The sequence below is a fragment of the Papilio machaon genome, chromosome 18 (assembly GCF_912999745.1).
Source record: "Papilio machaon chromosome 18, ilPapMach1.1, whole genome shotgun sequence".
NCBI classification, from domain to species: Eukaryota; Metazoa; Arthropoda; class Insecta; order Lepidoptera; family Papilionidae; genus Papilio; species Papilio machaon.
The window spans coordinates 3,475,043-3,495,981 of NC_060003.1; the positions used below are offsets into that span (position 1 = coordinate 3,475,043).

Genomic DNA, 20,939 nt, shown 5'->3' on the forward strand with positions numbered 1-20,939 from the left:
TTTTTTTATTGAAAATAGTTTTAAATTTGCAATATTTAGCATAAATGCAATATGTGTACATGTCCCACAAATCCAATCGACTAAACCAACAAACTTACATCTTGCACCGCATGCCCATTAAGTATACAAATAATTTACAACTATCATTATATTTATCACCTTAAAAAACCTACATAACACAATATCTCACCTTAAAACTATATCAAAAGCTAATTCCAATTTGGCTTCTTTCAAGTTGAACCATAATTATGTCTTGTTATATTTAATCTATATAAAAAAATGCCTTATTTTGGTATAGCTGTTACTAAAAATCATATATTTCTATTTGTTTTTTTTTTATATTATATATGTGGTCACAACTAACTCTAACTCGATTGAGCAATAATAGTTTGTCCGTCTGTCTATGTGTATGTATAGCTAATATCTTACATAATTGTTACAATAATTCATTTAGGCTTTGTGTAATAATAACTGAGATCTGTCCATATGTTCTTTAGTTTCTTCATATCAATACTGGTTATAAATATCTTTAAGTCTGTTCATTTAAAACATGAGATTTCATTTAAAGTATAATGAATGTGTGTACACATTTAAATTCACAATAATAATAAATAGTAATAGAGCATTAATGGCATTTAAAACATTTTTGAACATTTATCCCTGGTCAATTATTGGGTTAGGTACCCTAAAACTGCTATGATGAAGATGAGAATGGCCAGCAATAATCAGATACAGATAGTGTAAAATTTTGAGCCAGGGCCTACCTTATACATTTTGTATTGAAAGCTAATGCTCACTGGGAGGTCCACGACAAAAGGGTACTAAATAAAATAAACGGGTACTATAAGATACCATAAGGTTCCTGTAATTAAAAATTTAGCGAGAAAAAAATCACAAATAAATTGATGTTTGGTTATCCCTAGATGGTAGACCATAGAATAAATAAACCTATAATCTAGGATTCCTTCAAATATTCCTTTTTCCTAAAGGGTTCCATAGTCCAAAAAAAATCTGCATTAGTTCAACATCGTTGCACAACTTTGTTTTTTACTTAAATAAAATCTCATGTTTAATTGAACAGAACAAATGTTATATTAAAACTTATACTTTATCGTACAGTCGTTCGCATGAGAAATCAAGTTTTAGATCGTAATAAAATCTTTTTGGTTTCGTCATGCATCCGAAAATACGCTTAAACATTATAAATAAATACAAGACATAAATTAATAGTTCACCTTTTTGTTACAAACGCGAGCAAAACGCTTTATTCAATGTGCAATGTTTGTTTCTATTAACAATACAATAACAATCCTTTCCCTTCACTATAAACCATCCCAAACAAAGAAAGACTAAAAAAATAATAATTTTGGAAGACAGACCAAATACATAACGAAAAAAGACAACTTTAGTAGTCATCATTTTCATTTTTTTTTTAATTAAAATGTACGAAGGTTTTATTGATCACTTTGAAAGTGTGAACCAAATACATATTATAACATAATTTAAAAAGATTTCATACTTTTAAAGTCATCAGTTGACATACAACAAGCCGCCGTTTTGGCTAATCTATAACGAAAATATAAAATAATAATAACTAACCTTTTTAATAAATGCAACTATGGCAATCCAACGCATATATCACAATCCAATAACAATTTTATATTCACTTCACAGTTCCAACACAACACTAATCTCACGAAACAAACTTGCACATTACCTTATTGTACAAAAACCACCACTCAAATGGAATAATATCCTTAATATTAATCCATATCCATAACAGTATCTCTTTCAACCCATTTACAATTTAATCCTAATCGTTTGAATTTATAATTCATTTATCTGAATGCATCTTTATATATTTGTGTAATATATGTTTATTTATATAATTTTTATTTGTACCTGCTTTGAACAATGATTTAATGTTGTTTGTGTTAAATTTAATTTCTTATTCAATATCAAATTAACTTTGGAATTTTTTACAAAGGGCTACTTTGTAAAAAAAAAAATAGATCTAATCTCTAATATGAAGCGAATATCAATATTTGTACCATACATTTTTTTTCCTCATTAATAAAAATATCACTAACCTATTTTACACATAAATAAGGGTCGTTAACATTTGAGTGGTGGTTTGTACAATAACATAAAAAGCGGCGCACGTCGGGGCGACAAACTGCGAGTCGCAAATTCACTGCGATACAGTCACAAGTCGCGTTCTTGTGACTGGCCTTAAGACGCGTATAGTTGCGACTATTGACACGCTATCACTGTTCAAGTCACGACTGGTCACAAATCACAACTAGTCACAACTAATCATCACAAGTCATGACTGGTCACAAGTTGCGACTATTCGCATGTCGGGCGTCGCTTGCCGCAAGTGGCGACACGCCGAGTGTCGCTCGAAGGCCTCAAAAGAAGCCGATCAACTCCTACTCGATGCTCGTCCGGGGACCATCGATAGGCATCGTGTGGAGAACTTCGTCGAGCAGTTGGAGTGCTCTGGAATTACCAAAAATTTTAATTAATACATAGTCCACTAGTACCTAAATATATTGCAATCATAAATTATGTAGCCATGTTACCTATGTAGATGCACTTCTACCCAACAGGGTGTCTCCTTGATGGAGGTCCGGGGATAGTCCGGGCCCCAACCCTTGACAAAGGACAGCCGCACGATGCACAATCGTCTTAAATCATCCACGCCTATACCAGCCGCTGCTGTCAAACCTGTATGGATGCTCATATTATTATTGCCGAAGGTATACATTTACGGATGTTAAGTGGAGGGCCTTGTATATATCTTACACTTGTTCATGCCGGGGTGAGCGGGTTGTATATGACCGGCGACGGCTGCAGCCTGCGCCGCGGCCGCTGCCTGCGCGGTCGCCGCCTGCGTCTGCATCTGTCTGTGACACTGTCTCAGGTCGAACACCTAAACAATACAACTGATTTTTATTGTTCGATGAATAGGAAGGTATTAACCGTGGGGAGTTTGAATAGTTTCTTTTTACATTCATCATTCGCTCGCGACTAGTCGCTTAGTGGAAAAAGGATTTAATCTTACTAATATTATATTTACGAATATTTAGATGGATGGATGGATGGAAATTTGACACAGATTAGGTTATTTTTTAATTCTGTGGGGATAGAGTAGCGGTCGATAGTTAGTTACTTATAAATGTATATACCTTAATACAAGCGGAGGGGTATATCTTGTGTACGGCGTCACCGGGGGCGCGGCCTGCCTCGCGGTCCAGGTAGTATGACTGCACGAAGACAGAGTGGTCTGACAGGCAACGCAGCCACACGTCACCCTCGCCCCGCAGGTCTAGCTGCACACCCTTGCCTATGTGCAGTCTGACACCAACAACACAATCACTTAACCATAGACAACCATAGAACTTTCTAGAATATATAATTGAAGAATCATATTCTGCGAGGAGTGGCACTAATTATAAAAAAAAACAAAAGTGCAATCTACTAGTAATACTTTAAAATTATATAAACAAACAACAGTCAAAAATATACAAGGCTAATGCCTCGCGATTTTTTTTCGCTTATAGAGGTTGGTCGAGACCGGATAATGTATCTCACTTATAGAAATTTCTCAATGATCCAGGTTCAACTGTATTTTAAAATCATCTCACCTCGCTCTCTCGCTTTGTTCCGTTCTATGGACATTACTTAGAGCACCGAGACAGAATCTGTTCCCACCGGATGGATCAACATATCCATCCACCTGAAATAAAAAACATTGAAATCACAAAACAATACAACACATTAATAGATATATAATTATAACTCGAGACACAAAAGTGGATTTGTTCTAAGAAATCTTATATATATAAAAGAAAGTCGTGTTAGTTACACTATTTATAACTCAAGACCGGTGGAACTGATTTAGCTGAAAATTGATGGGGAGGTAGCTTAGAACTAGGAGACGGACATAGGAACTTTTTTATCTTGTGTGCATTTTTTTATTCCGCGCGGACGGAGTCGCGGGTAAAAGCTAGTTTGTTCTATATGCCGTCTTTTCATATTACAAACAGACGGTAGTAACAATCTATTGGTTTCCCTCAATACATACCCTCACTTTAAGTAAAGTTACATCCAATTTTGTGTCTCTAATTTAATGAATTTCTTTACTTTACACTCACAGTGACATTAGGTCTACTCGACGGGACCTTAAATGTTTCTCCGACTTGAGTGTCCAATTCGAAATACGCGACCGAACACCAGTATTCCGGTGCCGGCTGACTAGACAGTAGACCTCCGGGATTTCCATTATCTAGAAAAATAAAATTGTTCCGTCTTAAACTTTGTAAAAAAAACCTTGTAAATATAAATTTTTTATTTTGAATACGTACAGTAATGATGATGATGGGGCGGGGCATCTACAGGTACGGGCGGGGCGGCGGGGGGCGGGGCCAGGCTCTGCGTGTACGTCAGCGTATTGTTGCCAGTCCATGTTCCTGTACATTCAAAATTAGCATAAATTATGAAATATATCACAAAATAAACGTTTTAACTAGACTTTTAAATATGCAAAGATTTTTATATAATAAAATTAAAAAAAAAATCGTTATCAGCAATTTTATCAAAGCACATTACCATCCCTCATCTTTATTATAACATATTAATAAAATTGGATTGTCTGTATGTAATATTAAAAAAAATATATGTATCTCGTATAACTTTCAAAGATTTTCTCTATCTGTCTGTCTGTCTGCCGCAATGCCGTCGAGTGACCGCTAGCATTTCAATATAAGCTTCACAAATTTCACAGTAATTGCTACTATTTGTTGTTAACCTTGTTGATGCTGATTTTGTGTGCGGTGTGGGATGGGACTTGGCTGCGGAGGGGGGCTGGTGGCGCTGGCGAAGCCGTTCTGCTGACTCTCCGCTGTAGGTGTCTGCACACCCGGTACTGGGCCCACTGACGACACCGCCGGAACTGATACTGTGCCTACTGAAATACCAAGGACATATCATTATGCAAAGTAACTAAAGTGTAATGGATGGATGGATGTTTGAAGGTATCTCTGGAACGGATCAACGAATCTTGATGAAATTTGGTACAAATGTAGATAATGATGTCCTCGATGGCGAACTTTGCTATCTTGCTATCTCCAAGAGTGCGATCGGAGATGACTAACAAATCCGAACTAGTTTTGAAGGACTTTAAACATAGTCTGGACGAACACATAGGCTACTTATTAAGTTTTTTTTTTAATTCCGCGCGGACGGAGTCGCGGGAGACACCTAGTTATTGAACATGAAGAGAAGCAATAGTCTAATTTTCCTGTATTATTAATAAGTAGTCTTGCTTATTGTGTTATATCTCTGAGCAGATATTAGGAGATTTCAAAAAACTTACTACTCAATTCCAAATGGAGTATGTTCCGTCATAAAACAATAATTATTTAGTTAATATGAATTTTCTAAATTTTTTTTTTATAATTTACCTGGCATTGTTTGTGTCATTTGGGTGTCAGCTGAAGTCTGTTCATTAGTAAAGAAAGTAGTGGTAGACCCATCTATAAGCGGCGTTGTACCCCCAGGGGACATACTAACTGGCATGGTGGCTAAAATGCAACAATTCATATAAAGGTCACTTTATCAAAAAAATATAATCAAAACAACCATTTAAAAAAAAGTAGTTACAGAAAAGGCGACATAATCGTGCAAAATAAAACAATAAGCTTACAATGATTCATTCTCTTAGGCAGCCACATTGCGCGCGCGTCCATTGTGTCGGGAGGCTCCAATTTAGGGGCAATCGCTCTTTGTTGTCCCATTACCATTTGCTGGGGACTAGGTATAGACATTCCTTGACTTATGTTCGGCATCTGCGGCGTCCCCGGGGACATCTGAGTGGGAGCAGATGCCATTCGCGGTGATGCCATTTGTGGAACGTTTGTTCCCATTTGTGGTGTCCCAGGACCCATTTGTGGTGTGCCGGGTCCCATCTGAGGCGTTCCGGGTCCCATCTGAGGTGTTCCAGGTCCAATTTGAGGTGTTCCGGGTCCCATCTGTGGTGTCCCCGACCTCATTTGTGGGTTGCCTTGCATTTGGGATTGATGATTTGTCATCATTTGCTGTGCATTCGGGGAGTGGATCATCTGCTGTGTGAGCTGTGGTGGACCGCCCGGTGGCCGGATAGGCGGTCTCGGTCCGTGCGGTGAAAACATGTTCGGAACGCCCTCTGGCGCTATTGAGACGGAAAACGCAAAATAAAATTATCATGCAGTGCAACATAAAAACATAAAATGTTTTGAATCAAAAGAAAATTAAATACACCTGTAACTTAAAGCCACAATAACTTACTTTGTCCTTGATTGAGAATTATGTTTGTGGTCTGGAATTGTTGATGATGGTGTGGCATTGACGTGTGATGGTGTCTGGGGCTTGTTGCATGATGCTGAATGGTCACCAGTTCCCCTGTGTCCATGTCCATGCCGTTGCCGCTGAGACCTGCTGTGTATTCATCTTTCACTAACCTACTTGGCCCTGACTGTAGTGTTAGACCAGAGAGATCTGAAATAATTTTTCTATAACTAGCAAAATTAAATGGTCAATGTGTTCTCTCCCTTTCATATTATTGGCTCCTAATAAGAAAATAATTTTAATAATTAATGTGTTTTCAATGTTTTATAGTATTTAGGAGATACATACCAATTCCAGGTGACACAACTCTCTCATAGTGGTAGGGGTTCACACAAACTGAGTCACATTTAAGATCGAAAGCAAATTGACAAAACTTAACATGTTTCAGCTCATTCTTGTGTAGATCTGGCCAACGCCAAATTCTTGCATAAATCACATGGGGGAATCCTTTACGGCCAGCAACCTGCATCAAATATTTGTCAATGTAACCTATCAGTAAGAAAGTTCTATTCAAATATCTCGGGGGCCCAAGATTATCGGCGGACTGAACCATACCCTCCCCCACATCCTGCAAAGCCCTACCTACACCTACAACAATATTATGCGCATCTACTCATACAAAGTTAAGAGCCACTGAGATATCAGAAAATGCTAAAACAGCATTGCATTAGTAATTGATCTGTATTTTTTATTGCTTAAATTAACTTCTGATATAATTTATCCAATTTTCCACATTTTCCTTAATTATATTGAATGGCATGAATCTCCCAAGGAATGTAGTAATGGCTCCATCAATATACTCTTTTACAAACAGATAAACAAAATATCTCTGAACTATTCAACACAAATCCGTTAGTTACTGTCAATGTTGAACATATAAAAATATTATTAAAAACAATAGCAATAACAAACCTGCAAGCGTCCATCCAAAGTCCTCTGTATTGTAACACATTTGCTAGGATGTGCACCATTGGTGGTGATTGCAGTTATAAGTGAATCTAATTCATCTCTTTTCTCTTTCAATTTCTTCACAAGAGACTCTATGGCACGCTTAGAGAAGCCTTCACTCTCGCCACCTTGTCTATGGCACATAAGTGAATGGACAATACTGAGGCAGGCATCAGCGGATGTTGGGGCTGTGGTATTCATGGCTAAAATTTTAAAAAAAGATTAACATATGGTTTGCAACTGGACGAATTAGATTTTATTTTTGAGACATTATCTTAACTTGTTAAATTCCCTTTTAAACCACGGAAAGGTGTCCGACAGGGATGTATCCTATCCCCTCTACTTTTCAACATCTACGGCGAATACATTATGAGGACTGCGCTGGAAGAGTGGAATGGAGGTATTTCTGTTGGAGGTAATAAGATCAGTAACCTAAGATACGCAGATGACACCACGCTTTTTGCCTCTTCAGAACGGGAGATGGCTGAACTCATCCATAGAGTTGAGCGCGCAAGCGAAATGGTTGGTCTTTCCATAAATAGGTCCAAGACGAAAATGATGGTGGTTGATAGAGCTGGTCTGGTTGTACGAACAGGAGAACTCTCAGGTCTGGAGTTCGTAAACGAATTCGTGTACCTAGGGTCTTTGATAAGTAACAAGGGCGGATGCGATGGGGAAATTCGAAGACGTACACAGATGGCTAAAGCAGCAATGAGCAAGCTGACCCGGATATGGCAAAACAGAAATGTGTCAAACGCCACTAAAACCAGGCTAGTGCGTGCTTTAGTCTTCTCTATATTTTTGTACGGATCAGAATCATGGTCAATTCGAGCAGCCGACCGAAAGAAAATCGATGCTTTTGAAATGTGGTGTTGGCGGAGAATGTTGCGCATACCATGGACAGCAAAAAGAACCAACAAATCCATTCTCCGTCAACTAAAGATTAGCACTCGCCTATCCACTACCTGCTACCGGCGAGTCCTCAGTTACTTTGGTCATATTGCCCGGAGACAACCAGACAATCTGGACAAACTGGTTGTGGTAGGGAAAGTCGAGGGTAAAAGAGCAAGGGGACGATCGCCTATCCGTTGGTCTGACCAAGTCCAGACAATTTTGGGGCTCAACATTCCGACCGCCATGAGACAAGCCGCGGACAGAGCGGTGTGGAAGCAGCTTGTCGACACATCAGTGAAGGCACTTCAAGATGAGCACGACCTTCAGTAATGAAGAGTACGAATAAGAAGAAGATCTTAACTTGACATTACTAAGTTTGTAGATGTTAATCAAAGATAAGTGTTAAACAGCAAATCATCATTATTTTGAATATAATGACTTGCATCTATATTTCAGAAATATAAATTATAAATACATTGATATAACATAGTTAACATTAACATTGCACTTAACATTTACAAAAATATTTTTATAACATTTATACAAAAGATTGAAAAAAAAGAACATGGTTTATTCAATTAATACTAATTGGGAATTTATTAAACAATAATAAATTTACAGAAAAACTAGTATAAAAGAAATTTAAGAATGTAAAACAAATCATCAAAGAATATGAATCAATAGTAATATCACTGTAAATTTAAACCAACTTGAGTACTCAAATAGGATTAAATTATGAAAGTAAGAGTTATAAACTTACTCATCATTGGTTTGCGATAAAGTTTTGTAGATTACAATGTTACTTAAAATTCAACTGTGTTAATATAAATTGGTAAATGGTTTGGTACAGTTATAAAACTAAAATACACTTCTATTTATAACAACAAAAGAAGAATTACCAGTGGCTTTATAAACAGTTTAAATGATTGTGATAAACAATTTCAGAAGTCTAATTCGGTCATAACATCACGTTCAATTAAAAATATTATCAATAACTTTAGTGTCAATTAAAAATGTATTAAACCATGGAGTATTATAAAATAAAATAATTCAATAAAAAGTAACACAAAATTAACGGTACTATATTCTTACTCGTGGATATAAATGAAAAATTCCCTCGTATTTATTAGCAAGACAACGAGAATATGATACTAAAATCATCGATAATTATGAAAATTGATTTCCTTTATTCCGCGATGATACCAAAACAGAATGCGACATTTTAGTAATCCATAGATTATGTAAAAGGGTAGACAAGTAAAGGCTGATTCTCGATTGCAATATAGAAGTGGTGGAAGAATGTCTCTTTGCTCTTTTTAACCCACATATCTCACAATTTATCTAGATATCTATCTAGGTATCTAATATTATATCCTTTATGGTGCATTATTTTAATTTACTTTTATACCCAGCTTTTTGTGAAACTAATTTTTACTTTAAAAACACAAATAGGTTATGGGAAACAATGGAAAAAGGAGCGTATTCAGTTTTATTTCGTGGTGGCTGACATTGACAGCAAATTTTGACAAATTTTCGTTTTTAATATTTGATGGCAATTTAAAACGGGTCAAAATAATTAGTTTGTTGCTGCGTGTGTTTAATTTGTAAACTTAATGCGGGAAAAAGTAAAATTCAACCTCTGCCATAATTAATAATTAAGAAAGTGGGTAGATTTCGATGGTCAAGTAGCCTGTCCTGTGTTATGCCCACAAAGTCAACGTATCTTGTTGATAATGAAAAATGAAGGGTGTCGATAGCTTTCCAGCTGATCGTGAAGGGATGACACACAAACCAATCATAACATGTAAGTTACTGATTTGAAATTGAACATTACCATTTACGAAACATTTGGCAGCTTGTACCAGGCCTTCATGTTTGAATTACAATACTGAGGGCGTTTTACATTCTTATCATTCTTTCCAATAAAACAAAAATACATCAATTTCTTTAATCTTTACTGAGTTTAGTGGATTACATTTTAAGGAATTCTTTCTTTCCATATGTTAAATATTTTTTTGCTACCAAACATTTATTTCTGATAGTTAATTTGACATTGTCAATGCAATAAACTAGGTGCTGGCGATTGGAACTTATTTTGCACATTAGAGGCACCATTAGTGGCTGCAATTCCTCAAGATTCCTGTGAATGGAGAAGGTCTTATGGCCGTGTCACAAAGTCAGTATACTTGGAAGCATCCTTCACAAAGTATAATAAAGACAAAGTGCAATCTGAATTAAATCTCTTGAAGCGTCCAATATTTCATATATTCTGGACAGACTGTGTGGTAAGAATCTTTTATTTTTGTTGAATAACATTTAAATAATAGAGAATTTTCAGATTTTTTTCTGTGATATCTGAATCAAAAACACAAAAATTGCTTTTACATAATAAGATATTAAAAAATGCTCTTTTACTAACAGTAGTTATTTTAACATGCACCTTTGACAATGATAAAGTGACTAATAGGATGAAGTCTAATAAGATTTTAAGTATAAGTAATAACACACTAGCTTTCTCACTAAGTTAATTATTAATAAAATGTGTACTAAATTTTCAACAAGCTAGTATTACAACTTATAGATTACAAATTCATATTATGTTAATATTGGCAATTGATTTATAGGACATTGATTACTATAAGACAACATTAAGAGAAGAGGTGGAAACATGGCTCAAACAGATGGAAAAGAATGGTGTCACAGATTGGATGGTAGTGCTAGTGGAGACTTATGATATAAGAAAAGCCAACAAGTTATTACCAAGAACAACAGTTCTGGATAAAATTAAAGCAGACTTTGCAGTGAAGCATCAAGAGGATAGATTTATCTCTGTTATAAATCCTATCAAGTCGGAAGCACGTAGTGCAGATTCATGGAGGTCGTTGGTAGCAAAAATACGAAACTTTGTTCTAGTTGCTTATAACAAAGCATTGATTAAGTTTGAAGAGCATATGAGAGAACAGAGAGAGAAACGTAATGATCCAGAATGGGATTTCTGTTCATATTTTATTTTACAGGTAAATAAATTACTTCTGTTTCTATTTAATATAAATTGTTGAATATTTCAATGAGGATGAGAAGGGGAATTGGATTTGGTGGATAGGATGCATAAGAAGGGGATAATATCCTTTTTCTGTGTATACCCCTCTCTGGATTGAAAAGGAATCTGCAATTGCATGTCTATGGGCAGAGGTTACCAGCATGCTCATTTGCCAACATGGGATATAATTTAAAATAAAAATAATTTAATTTCAGATTTAACGATGCATTTTATCCATTACCTAGGCCAAAACTACATACCTACTTACCAGTGTTCAGAAAAAGTTATATTTAGAAACAATTTTTTATTACAAACTATGTTTTTCATGTTTCCAGGAACAACTAGCATTTGTGCTAGAAATGCTTGGTTTATATGAAGAAGCTCTAGTCCAATATGATGAGTTAGATGCGCTTTTTTCGCAATTTGTACTCAATTCAAATGTAGCAGAGAGTCCAAAGTGGCTTGATACATTTAGACAACCAATTACATCATGGCAGGCTGTTAGGTTAACTGCTTTAATACCACAGCATTTAAGAGAACTTATAATAAAGAAGAAAGCTTCCTTGTTGGACTTCAGAAGTTATTTGTATCAGCGACAAAGTGCCATGTTATTGTTAATGTATAAACCTTGGGAGGTAAGTTTTAATACATCAGCTATTTATAGTTAATACCTATGACATATTGTGACAAGATTTCTGAAGAATTTTCACAGATTTCTTAATTCATTTTTAATAATGTTACAAAATTAATTTCAAAAAGACGAAATAATTTTAATCATTTTTTTCGTGGAGTTAGTAAACTTGAGTGTTAACAAGCTTAGAAAGAAATGACTAAATACTAGAAATGCAACAGTAAAAAAGCAATTAGAACAGCCAATTAGAAGTTAATTACAATTGGAATTTGTAACGGCCACAAAACTGTGCCAACAAGTGGGTAATGATATGGAATAATTATCACATTAACTTTGTGATGATGTTTTTAGAATTACTGTTTTCTTCATGGCTAGCCATCTGTTAAATCCACTATTTACTGAAAAATTGGATTTGAACCTCTTTAAAGTTAGACAAAATCTAGTTTACTATTGTTTATTTAGAGTTTAACCATGCAATTGTATGTTGTAATTCTATCAATATTATTTGTATTAGTCTATTTAGACTTGTTTGTATCTACATATTTATTAAATAATATAATACAAGTATATTCCTTCCAGATAGCATCGCGTTGTTTAAGCACAGTGCACAACACATTAGTGGAGCTATCTCTGTTGGGCGCGAGTGCAGTAGATGGCGCTGCGGCGTGCTGGGCGCAGCTCGCGTGTGCGGAGACGTGGCGCGCGTGCGACCGCCTCGCCGCCTCCGCCGCGACTAACCCCGCCCCCAACGTGCACGGGAACGCCCTCGAGTTGTGTACGGCCACACAAGCACCATTGTTACACAATGCTAAAGATAAGGTGATTATGGATAGTTAATTCAAAATTTATTCGTGATTTTATCCAACATCAATATTTTCTATTTTAAATTGTTCTTTAATGATGTGCAAATGTACAAAAAAAGCTATGTTTATTTTGATGTTGTTAAAATGGTTAAAATTACTAAATGGAGTTATTTCAAACTCCATAGTTTAGATTTTTCAAACACTGTTAGGTGATTTATTTGAAAATCGGTTCAAGCTTAACACAGTTAAATTTAATATGGAGAATAGGAGCATAAATCTGTTTTTTTTTTTTAAGTTAAAAACCTTTGATTTTGAATATTGGTCGAATTTGACTAATTGGAGTGGGTTAAAAATTAATTCACAGTAAATCCATATAATTTCAGTTACACGAACTAGGCAAGCTGTGCGGTCTGCTACCTGGTTCTCCTGACCCCACGTCTGAGCAGTTACACTTGGTGGTGATGCTGTCAGCTGGTATGGGAGACAGCGAGCCTAACAATGCTCAGCCCACCCCCACTGACAGGCTGAAAGAGGCTCTGTGCAGCAAGACCAGCTTCCAGCAATATTATCTCGAGTTAGCTGAACTAGCTATGGGCACATATAAACATATCGGAAGATTGAGGTATGATTAGTCTATTTAAAAGGTTATTCGGTGTAAGTTACAAACAAACACAGTTACAAACTTACAAATATATACTCGAATTATATAGAAATGAGAAATTATAAAAAAAAAATAAAGATCTTTACTCATAAAGGGCTGTTATCACAGGCTTATTAAATATAGACATATTCATAGACAATAAAAATTTCCAAAATAATTCCTAAATATAATATTGTTAGGACTGTTGAGGGTAGCCACACAAATGTTAGGACTGTTGAGGGTAGCCACACAAATGTTAGGACTGTTGAGGGTAGCCACACAAAAAAAAGGATTTATAAGGAAGCGTGCGCTGCTGCTCGGGGCAGTCTCTTTCCATCCGTCATTGCGGAACGTCTGACATTTTCGTTTATTTACGTTCGGTTTGAGTTTATCCTATTGCGAGGATTATTTAGAAGTAGAGTTAAATTCACTATTTCGCTGTTAATTTATTTCTTTTAAAATACTTTTGCATCAAATATCTAACAATATGATAAAATCGGATGCACTCACGTATATAGGTACTTAATCTGGTGACGGCACCGACTAGTTTCTCTCAGTGGGAGACGGGCCGCGACCACGAAGTAACCCCAGTATCACTCACCCTGAAGAACCCTAAAAAGGCTCGAAACTAGTCGGTGCCGTTACCTGACGAAGTATACGTAAGTGCAGCTTTTTTTTATCTAGAATGCTATCAGATATTAAATCAAAGTTATATTTTCATAAAAAATAATTATTTTGATAGTAATAGAGAAAACATTTTTTTTATATACATCTACATATTTGTTAAGTATATGATCTATATAATATATAATTTGTTTATAATTTAACAGATTTGCGCGACAAATTGGTCGTGACCTAGCCTCGTTCTACTCTGAGTTGGGCGAGACAGGTAAAGCTGTGCTGTTCCTAACGGACGCGCTACGCTCTTACGAGGAGGAAGGCTGGATGGACCTCGCGGCACAAACGCGACTAGAACTAGTCGCCGCCGCGAAGAAAATGAATGATGTAGATAGGTAAGGAAATAAATTATTTATTCTAGACTTGATCGTTATCCGCCCATTGAAAAAAGCAAATTAAAGTCAATATAAAGAATAATAGCCCACTACTATCAGCAATAATTATAATTTTTCAATAATTTACAAGACGACAATCCATATTTGTATCAAGGTCGATGACAACGCCATCTGGTAAAATATGTGTAACGTGATCTTTTTTTTAAATAGCGATTCAACCGCTGCCCATAGACAACGGCGATTGCAAATACTTTATCTACCTTTAATCGGTGGTTTACGAGACGCTCAGAAAGATTTCCCCCTTTCTATGCGTCCCCTTCACCAATATTTATGTTTTTTTTTTTGTTTATAAAGATTAGTTTATTTATTATATAATATATTCTAGATATACAAAGCTCTCTGCAAGAATAGCAAGTACCATTGAGTTGGAGATTCTAGTCAGAAATTTCTATTTCGAAGAAATGATGAAATCTATTCGGGAGGGTCTTTCAGAGAAATCCGAGCCTGTGCTTACCGAGCTTAATGATTGCTTCAAAGTCGTCTCAGCGACGATACTGCCGTCCGAACGTGGTGTTTACATCACTGATAATAAGGTCCAATGTCGTTTGACCATCGAAAGCTATCTACCTAAAACAGTAATGTGTACTCGAGCCGCAATCAGTACTGAAATATCCAAACAAGACAAACAGACAGGAAGACGGACGCCGGTTAAAAGTTATAAGACTGATTTAAGTGTAAATGGTAGTTTAGGTACTCAGAGTTATTCCCCAAAGAAGTCTACAGGGGATGCTTCCGTCGAAAATGACAATAGTTATTTATTAACAAGGTATGTTAACTATTTCATATATTTCTTAAAATGCTAATCAAACCACTATTTGACAGTAAACTCCATCTTTATTACGCTTCCTGGTAATAATTTTCAATGCTTTCAGTCTAAACTAGATCCAATATGTATGAAAGAAATGGAAAGAAATGGATGAAGGATGGATGGATGAAAGTCCCAGAGTGATATGGGAAATATAATATTAAATGTGAATTGTGTTTTTGTATATCTAATGTGTATATATTTAAATAATAATTTTTAATCGCATTATTAATTATTAATTTAAAAATATGTATACACAGTTAATAGTCGTATTTTTATTATTAATTTTTATTTCTTATTTTCAGTATAAGACTGGACGATTTAAAACCTAAGAATCCTTTACTCAGCCCTTTAAACTTTACATCGAAATTACACTACAAGGAAGATAAAAGTCTACAAAAAACTACCGTCGAATGTCAGAATCCTAAGTTAACATTAAAACGTTCCGAAAGTACTAAATATAGAAAACCTTCAGTTACTGTCAGAAATAATTATGAAAATGCATTCAGTACTTGCAATATACAATTATCACCAGGAACTAATGAACTATGCTTAGAATATGTCGCAAAGAAATGTGGTATTTTTAAACTTGGTCAGATTTCTTTATTAGTGGAAGAGAAATTAGAATTTCTATCGAATGCATTGATTACAACTAAAATGGGATACGAAGTGGTCACTCAGGGGATAAGTGTAGTTTTAAATAAAGTGGAACCAAAGAAGGATTTAGTGGCCGGATTGGAACATGACATGGAACTTGTTGTTACAAGTGGAAGTTCTCCAATTTTAGAGGTAACATACCGTTAATGTTTGTTATAAAACCTTAAATTCCTTTTTCTAATTGATTGACTGGCAATATCTTCTCTTGTATTTGAAAGGAAACCAACAAACTTATTTCATTTTAAATTTTATCAACTTGCAATAATTTATGACAGTTTTTAATTAATTGACAAAATATTCTGTGCATAGGAAAAAGATGGAATTTGAATTAGTTTAGATATTATAGTCAAACAAGTATATCTCGTCCGGTGACAGAGACACTGCTAATGCAGTTATTACTGTGAAAAAATATATTAAACCTACTTTTACGTCATAAAAAGAAAATACAAGACAGCTACAGTACAAGGATCTTGTGACACTTTTTGACATTAACAGAGTGGCGCTACTGACCTGTCATAATTTAGTTTGACTTTCGCTCACCGGGTTTTAAAAATTGTCTTTTATATTCCACACCCTGCTAAACTTCAGGATGCTACAATCCACATGAAGACATCCACCGGTCTACTGCTGCGGTTCTGTGGTCAGCTGTCACCGATGTGTCGCGAGCTGGATGTAGCGATACCGGCGTGCGATGCGTTCGTCACCACGCGTGTGCCGCTCAGACTGTTCGCCAGTCTGCAGCCTCGCCGGGAGAAGACCGTCGAGCATACTGTAAGTTGATAAAGGTCTTCAAGCTATAGAAGTTAAATAGTCTACTTAATTGTAATGAGAGCAAAAAAAAAAGGTATTTTATAATTGAAAACAACGCCATCTTACATTGGTAGACGCCAGCAACAACAACATCTGTTGCACTAATTGTCCTCGCTCAGTGAAATACCACGACCACAGAGAAGACAGACGTCAAGTGGAAGTAATTCCAAGTACAGTCCGATGAGTGTGGTGCCGGAGGACTAATTTTAGTCCTCTTTCCCTTCCCACTCTTTTCTTATAAGGAAAGGATGGGAAGGGGAGGTGGATTTGATGGAGGAAATGCATAGGCAGGTTAAATATTCTCTTTTTGTGCGTCTTTTGTCCTTCGTCGATTGAGGGTAGGCAACGCATCTGCAATTGCAAATGTCTATGGGCAGCGGTCGTTTCGCCATTTCGGCGAATTCATGTGGTGACTTGCTCGTTTGCCACCTTGTAATATAAAAAAATGTACCGATAAATTGTGTTTTTTCTTAGTTCAAGTGTTTTTATCCCACTAAGATGAAAAAACAGCTAAGCTAGCGAAGTTTTTTTTAAAGCATGTTAATTTAATTTAAACCTATCTCCATACATAACAGTGATGATGTAACTGACAGAAGATTTTTTTTGAACTTATATGTTTGGCGTTATCTTATGTTTTAGTTGTTATTTACATAAGCTATTAATATTTTCATTGCTATTCCCAGGTTTGGTTAAGCTGTCCATGGTGGGAAGCTGTGATGGAAGTGCCATTACACTTCTCGCCGCCTATGATAGCATCATGGCGACTGCTCACCTCGAACACCAGGAAATTCGTCCACGTGACTGTCAAATCCACCGTCGCACATCTCATACAGTTCCAACTGATCGACCCAAAGCTGGAGTGCGACAGTAATACTACGCTCTCTGATTTAAATCCAAAGGATGCGGGGAATATGGTGAGGTTTATTTATTACTAGCTGTCTCCCGCGACTCTGTCCGCGCGGTCTTAAAAATAACATAATAAGTAACCTATGTATTATTCCAGATTATGTTCTACATCTGTACCGAATTTCATCCAGATCCATTAAACAGTTCCGGAGATACCTTCAAACAAACATCCATCCATCCATCGAAATATTCGCATTTTTAATATTAGTAATTTTAACCACGATAATGATGGAAATTATGATATTTGTGACCTTTTTTATTTTTTAATTTATTATAGTATTACTATGTTTGTATATACTTGTGATTTTTTGTCAATGTCATTTTCTATGACCATTTAGGTTTTACATATTTTCTGACAGAACTAACTGCGACACCAGCGCCACTTTCACGATGTCAACATAATGATTTTAGATTAAGACAAGCGACATCTATGTTGAAAATTAATAAAACTTAAGTAATATGTCTTATTGTGGGTTTCTGAGACCAAAATACCACGTTTAAAACATATAGTTTTTCAATAGATTTTTAATTGGATGACGATATTAATGCAAACATTTTGGTCTCAGAAACCAACGGTTAATTGTGTAAAGAAAACTAAGTGAGTGATAAAATTTTAATATCAATTTTCTTTCTTTTTTAGGTGGTAGCTTCAGACGGTACAACAGCTTCGTTTATGTGGGAATTACTAAAAGATCCATTAGTGAAAGCTGGGCCGATGAAAGCTACATTCAGAGTTCAGTACCGTCTCACTGAAGTTGAGGGATCTCTCAAGACATTTGTATGTCCCTTTGACATACAAGATTACACCACGCTCTTTGTTATACGAACTAAGTTGGAACCTGGCAAAGGATCTGAGTTCTGTCGCGCCTCTCAAGTCTACTGCTTACAGCTTAGTGTTCAAAGAGTAAGTTTTTTTTATAACTACCCACTTTTTACAGTATAGCTTTGATTTTAATGTAACGTACTAGCAGTTGTCCGCGACTTCTTTCGCGCGGAATTTAAAAAAACACTATATAACCTTTGGTATATATATATATATAGTGTAGGTTAGCAACAATAAGAAAAAAACTGTTACTTTGGAGCCTATTCAATGCAAACTGATTTTTCCTCTTTATAATATTAAGTACTAGCTGCAGCCCGCGACTCCTGCGCGAAATTAAAAAATAAATTTGCCCATGTGTTCTTCCAGACTATGATCTATATCTATGCCAAATTATAGCGAGATCCGTAGATCCGTTACAGAGATACCTTTTATCAATTAATTTCATAAGATATATATATGAAGATATTAATAAGTTTTTCTAGTTTTCTAGTACCCAAATCAAGTTAAACAAAAGCTTAGAACAACTTAGATTTACTATTACAAAAATATTGAAAAAAAAAATCATTAGAGCACTTTTATTAGTTAAACAGTTTAAAGTAAACGTAAATAATATAATTGCAGGTCAATGAAACTGAACACACGTCACTTATGTATGAAGTATTAGCAGATCAAACTATGTGGGCTGTATTAGGTCGTACTGCAGGTATGTCATATATTTAATTAATACATTCTTAACAAACTAGCTTATGCCCGCGAATTCGTACGCGCGGAAAATAAAAATAAAAACTTAGAAATTAGTATGTGTCCAGAATGTTCTACATCGGTGATAAATTTCGTCGAGATCCGTTGAGCTGTTTTGGATATACATAGTAACAAATATCCATCCATTGAAACTTTCGCATTTATAATAAGATCTATAGTACAGTGTGACTAGGTGTGTTTCCCGTTGGGCTTACCGAACAATCAGCCAATTGGTTCTATGGATTCAATCGACCCGATCGAACGGTAACACCAGTATCTGATGTCTGTTACAGGAGTGATATCAATGGAGGCTGCGTCAGGACCGCAGCAGGTGTCACTGGACGTGATGCCGCTGGTGGCTGGCTACCTGCCGCTGCCCACTGTGCGACTCTCCAAGTACATAGCTGCCAATACCAAAGGTAAGGTAAAAAATACCAAAGGTAAAAAAATTAGAATATAGTTAATTTCACAATATATTATCAATGTTTTAAATTATACATAATAATTTTGTCGGATTATAACTCACTATTGCATTTCAGCTCTTAGTAATCATACTAATGGTACTTAAAATCCTCTTCACAGATCCAAAGAAAGACATTTCAGCACATCCTCGCCTGGAACCGTTCAGTCCAGGACAGGTGTACCACGCGGGCAAGGCCACTCAGGTACATGTGCTGCCTCCTGCACCCAAGGACCACGACACCGCCTCCTGAGGGCTCTTCACCAAGTCAGGAAGATCAACCTAGCTTAAGTGAGGAAGTTCAGCTCTACCAGAATCCTGCATTGTTTCAACCAAATAAGTGTAACTACCGCATTCAGAATCGCAAGTAGGTGTGAAAATTTTCGTACTCAATATTCACTAAGGAGGACTTAATTTCTCTGAGTGCGGCAATAATTAATCAAAAATAATGAAAAAAACATTCACAATAAGTGACAAAATATATTAAGAGCTTATATTGCCACTTAATAAAATTTCGTATTTCTATTCTGATGTTTAAATTTAGGAATGGTATCATATTTAGACAGTGAATAAAATCTAGATTTAACTTCAAAAGTGCCGTGCTATTTATTTTGAATGTCTATTTATTAATACTGTGTGTACTTGTATTGTTATCTTTTACCTACTCTTTGGAAAAAAACGAGACAACAATATGTGTCAAAATTCAAATTTAGTAATACATATAGTATATGTGTATGTAATGTTATTAATATAACTTTATTTAATGTCATATCATATCTATATGTAAAAACCTTAAAGAATGTTTCATATTTGTCGGTTTAAACCAAGGATTCCTAAAGTGGTCGATATCGAATTTAAAGCATTGCTAATTCTCACTCTGTCTTCTATTGACCTGAGTCAGAATGAAAAATAATAATAATTGATCTTAAAAGTAGGTAATTTGGTCATGGGGGGGTCTGAGGTAACGGTTCATTATGGAAAAGGGGTCACTTGTCCAAAATAGTTTGGGGATCCCTGGTTCAAACAGTTAATTATTTATTTATTAACGAAACTTAGTAAACGGCCGTTTTCTTACAAACACACCCTGTATAAGGTCTTGCTTTGTGTATGCTTCATATTTCTAGTAGTTTTCAGATATTTAAGCGGTTCTAAACTTCGGATATGTCATTGTGCAGAACAAAATGTTAGATGTGTTAGGGTAGTGATGCGGGGGCACTGCGCAACGCACCGATGACCTTGAGCCACCAAGATATTTGAAAAGAACTATACCATAAGTAGGTTTGGCTTGTAAATTTAAGCCAATAACAAATATGGACCA

At 35.7% G+C, this 20,939-nt stretch overlaps 2 protein-coding genes across 4 annotated transcripts; one reads left to right on the forward strand and one right to left on the reverse strand.

Annotated features, from left to right (window-relative positions):
* Nucleotides 1-2,056: 2,056 nt before the first annotated feature.
* On the reverse strand, nt 2,057-9,452 carry LOC106721123 (mothers against decapentaplegic homolog 4). Of its 3 annotated transcripts, none has more exons than XM_014515996.2 (14): nt 9,325-9,452; nt 7,303-7,541; nt 6,679-6,853; nt 6,331-6,540; nt 5,711-6,214; nt 5,469-5,588; nt 4,814-4,972; nt 4,371-4,475; nt 4,161-4,291; nt 3,651-3,742; nt 3,192-3,360; nt 2,809-2,935; nt 2,586-2,730; nt 2,057-2,502 (listed from the first exon to the last, which is right to left on the reverse strand). In XM_014515996.2, the coding sequence occupies exons 2-14, from the start codon at nt 7,537-7,539 to the stop codon at nt 2,433-2,435; spliced, it is 2,244 nt and encodes a 747-aa protein (XP_014371482.2). In that variant the 5' UTR covers nt 7,540-7,541; nt 9,325-9,452; the 3' UTR covers nt 2,057-2,432. The 3 variants fall into 3 exon arrangements, with proteins under 3 accessions (XP_014371482.2, XP_014371481.2, XP_014371480.2); XM_014515995.2 differs by lacking the exon at nt 9,325-9,452 and adding an exon at nt 9,132-9,242; XM_014515994.2 differs by lacking the exon at nt 9,325-9,452 and adding an exon at nt 8,993-9,084.
* A 377-nt stretch (nt 9,453-9,829) lies between these two features.
* LOC106721120 (trafficking protein particle complex subunit 10) lies at nt 9,830-20,113 on the forward strand. Its single transcript, XM_045682100.1, has 15 exons — nt 9,830-10,036; nt 10,306-10,517; nt 10,857-11,249; nt 11,608-11,907; nt 12,483-12,722; nt 13,090-13,328; nt 14,177-14,359; nt 14,745-15,185; nt 15,530-16,013; nt 16,470-16,652; nt 17,375-17,605; nt 18,238-18,501; nt 19,042-19,123; nt 19,455-19,580; nt 19,744-20,113. The coding sequence occupies exons 1-15, from the start codon at nt 9,973-9,975 to the stop codon at nt 19,872-19,874; spliced, it is 3,573 nt and encodes a 1,190-aa protein (XP_045538056.1). The 5' UTR covers nt 9,830-9,972; the 3' UTR covers nt 19,875-20,113.
* The last annotated feature ends 826 nt before the right edge of the window (nt 20,114-20,939 follow it).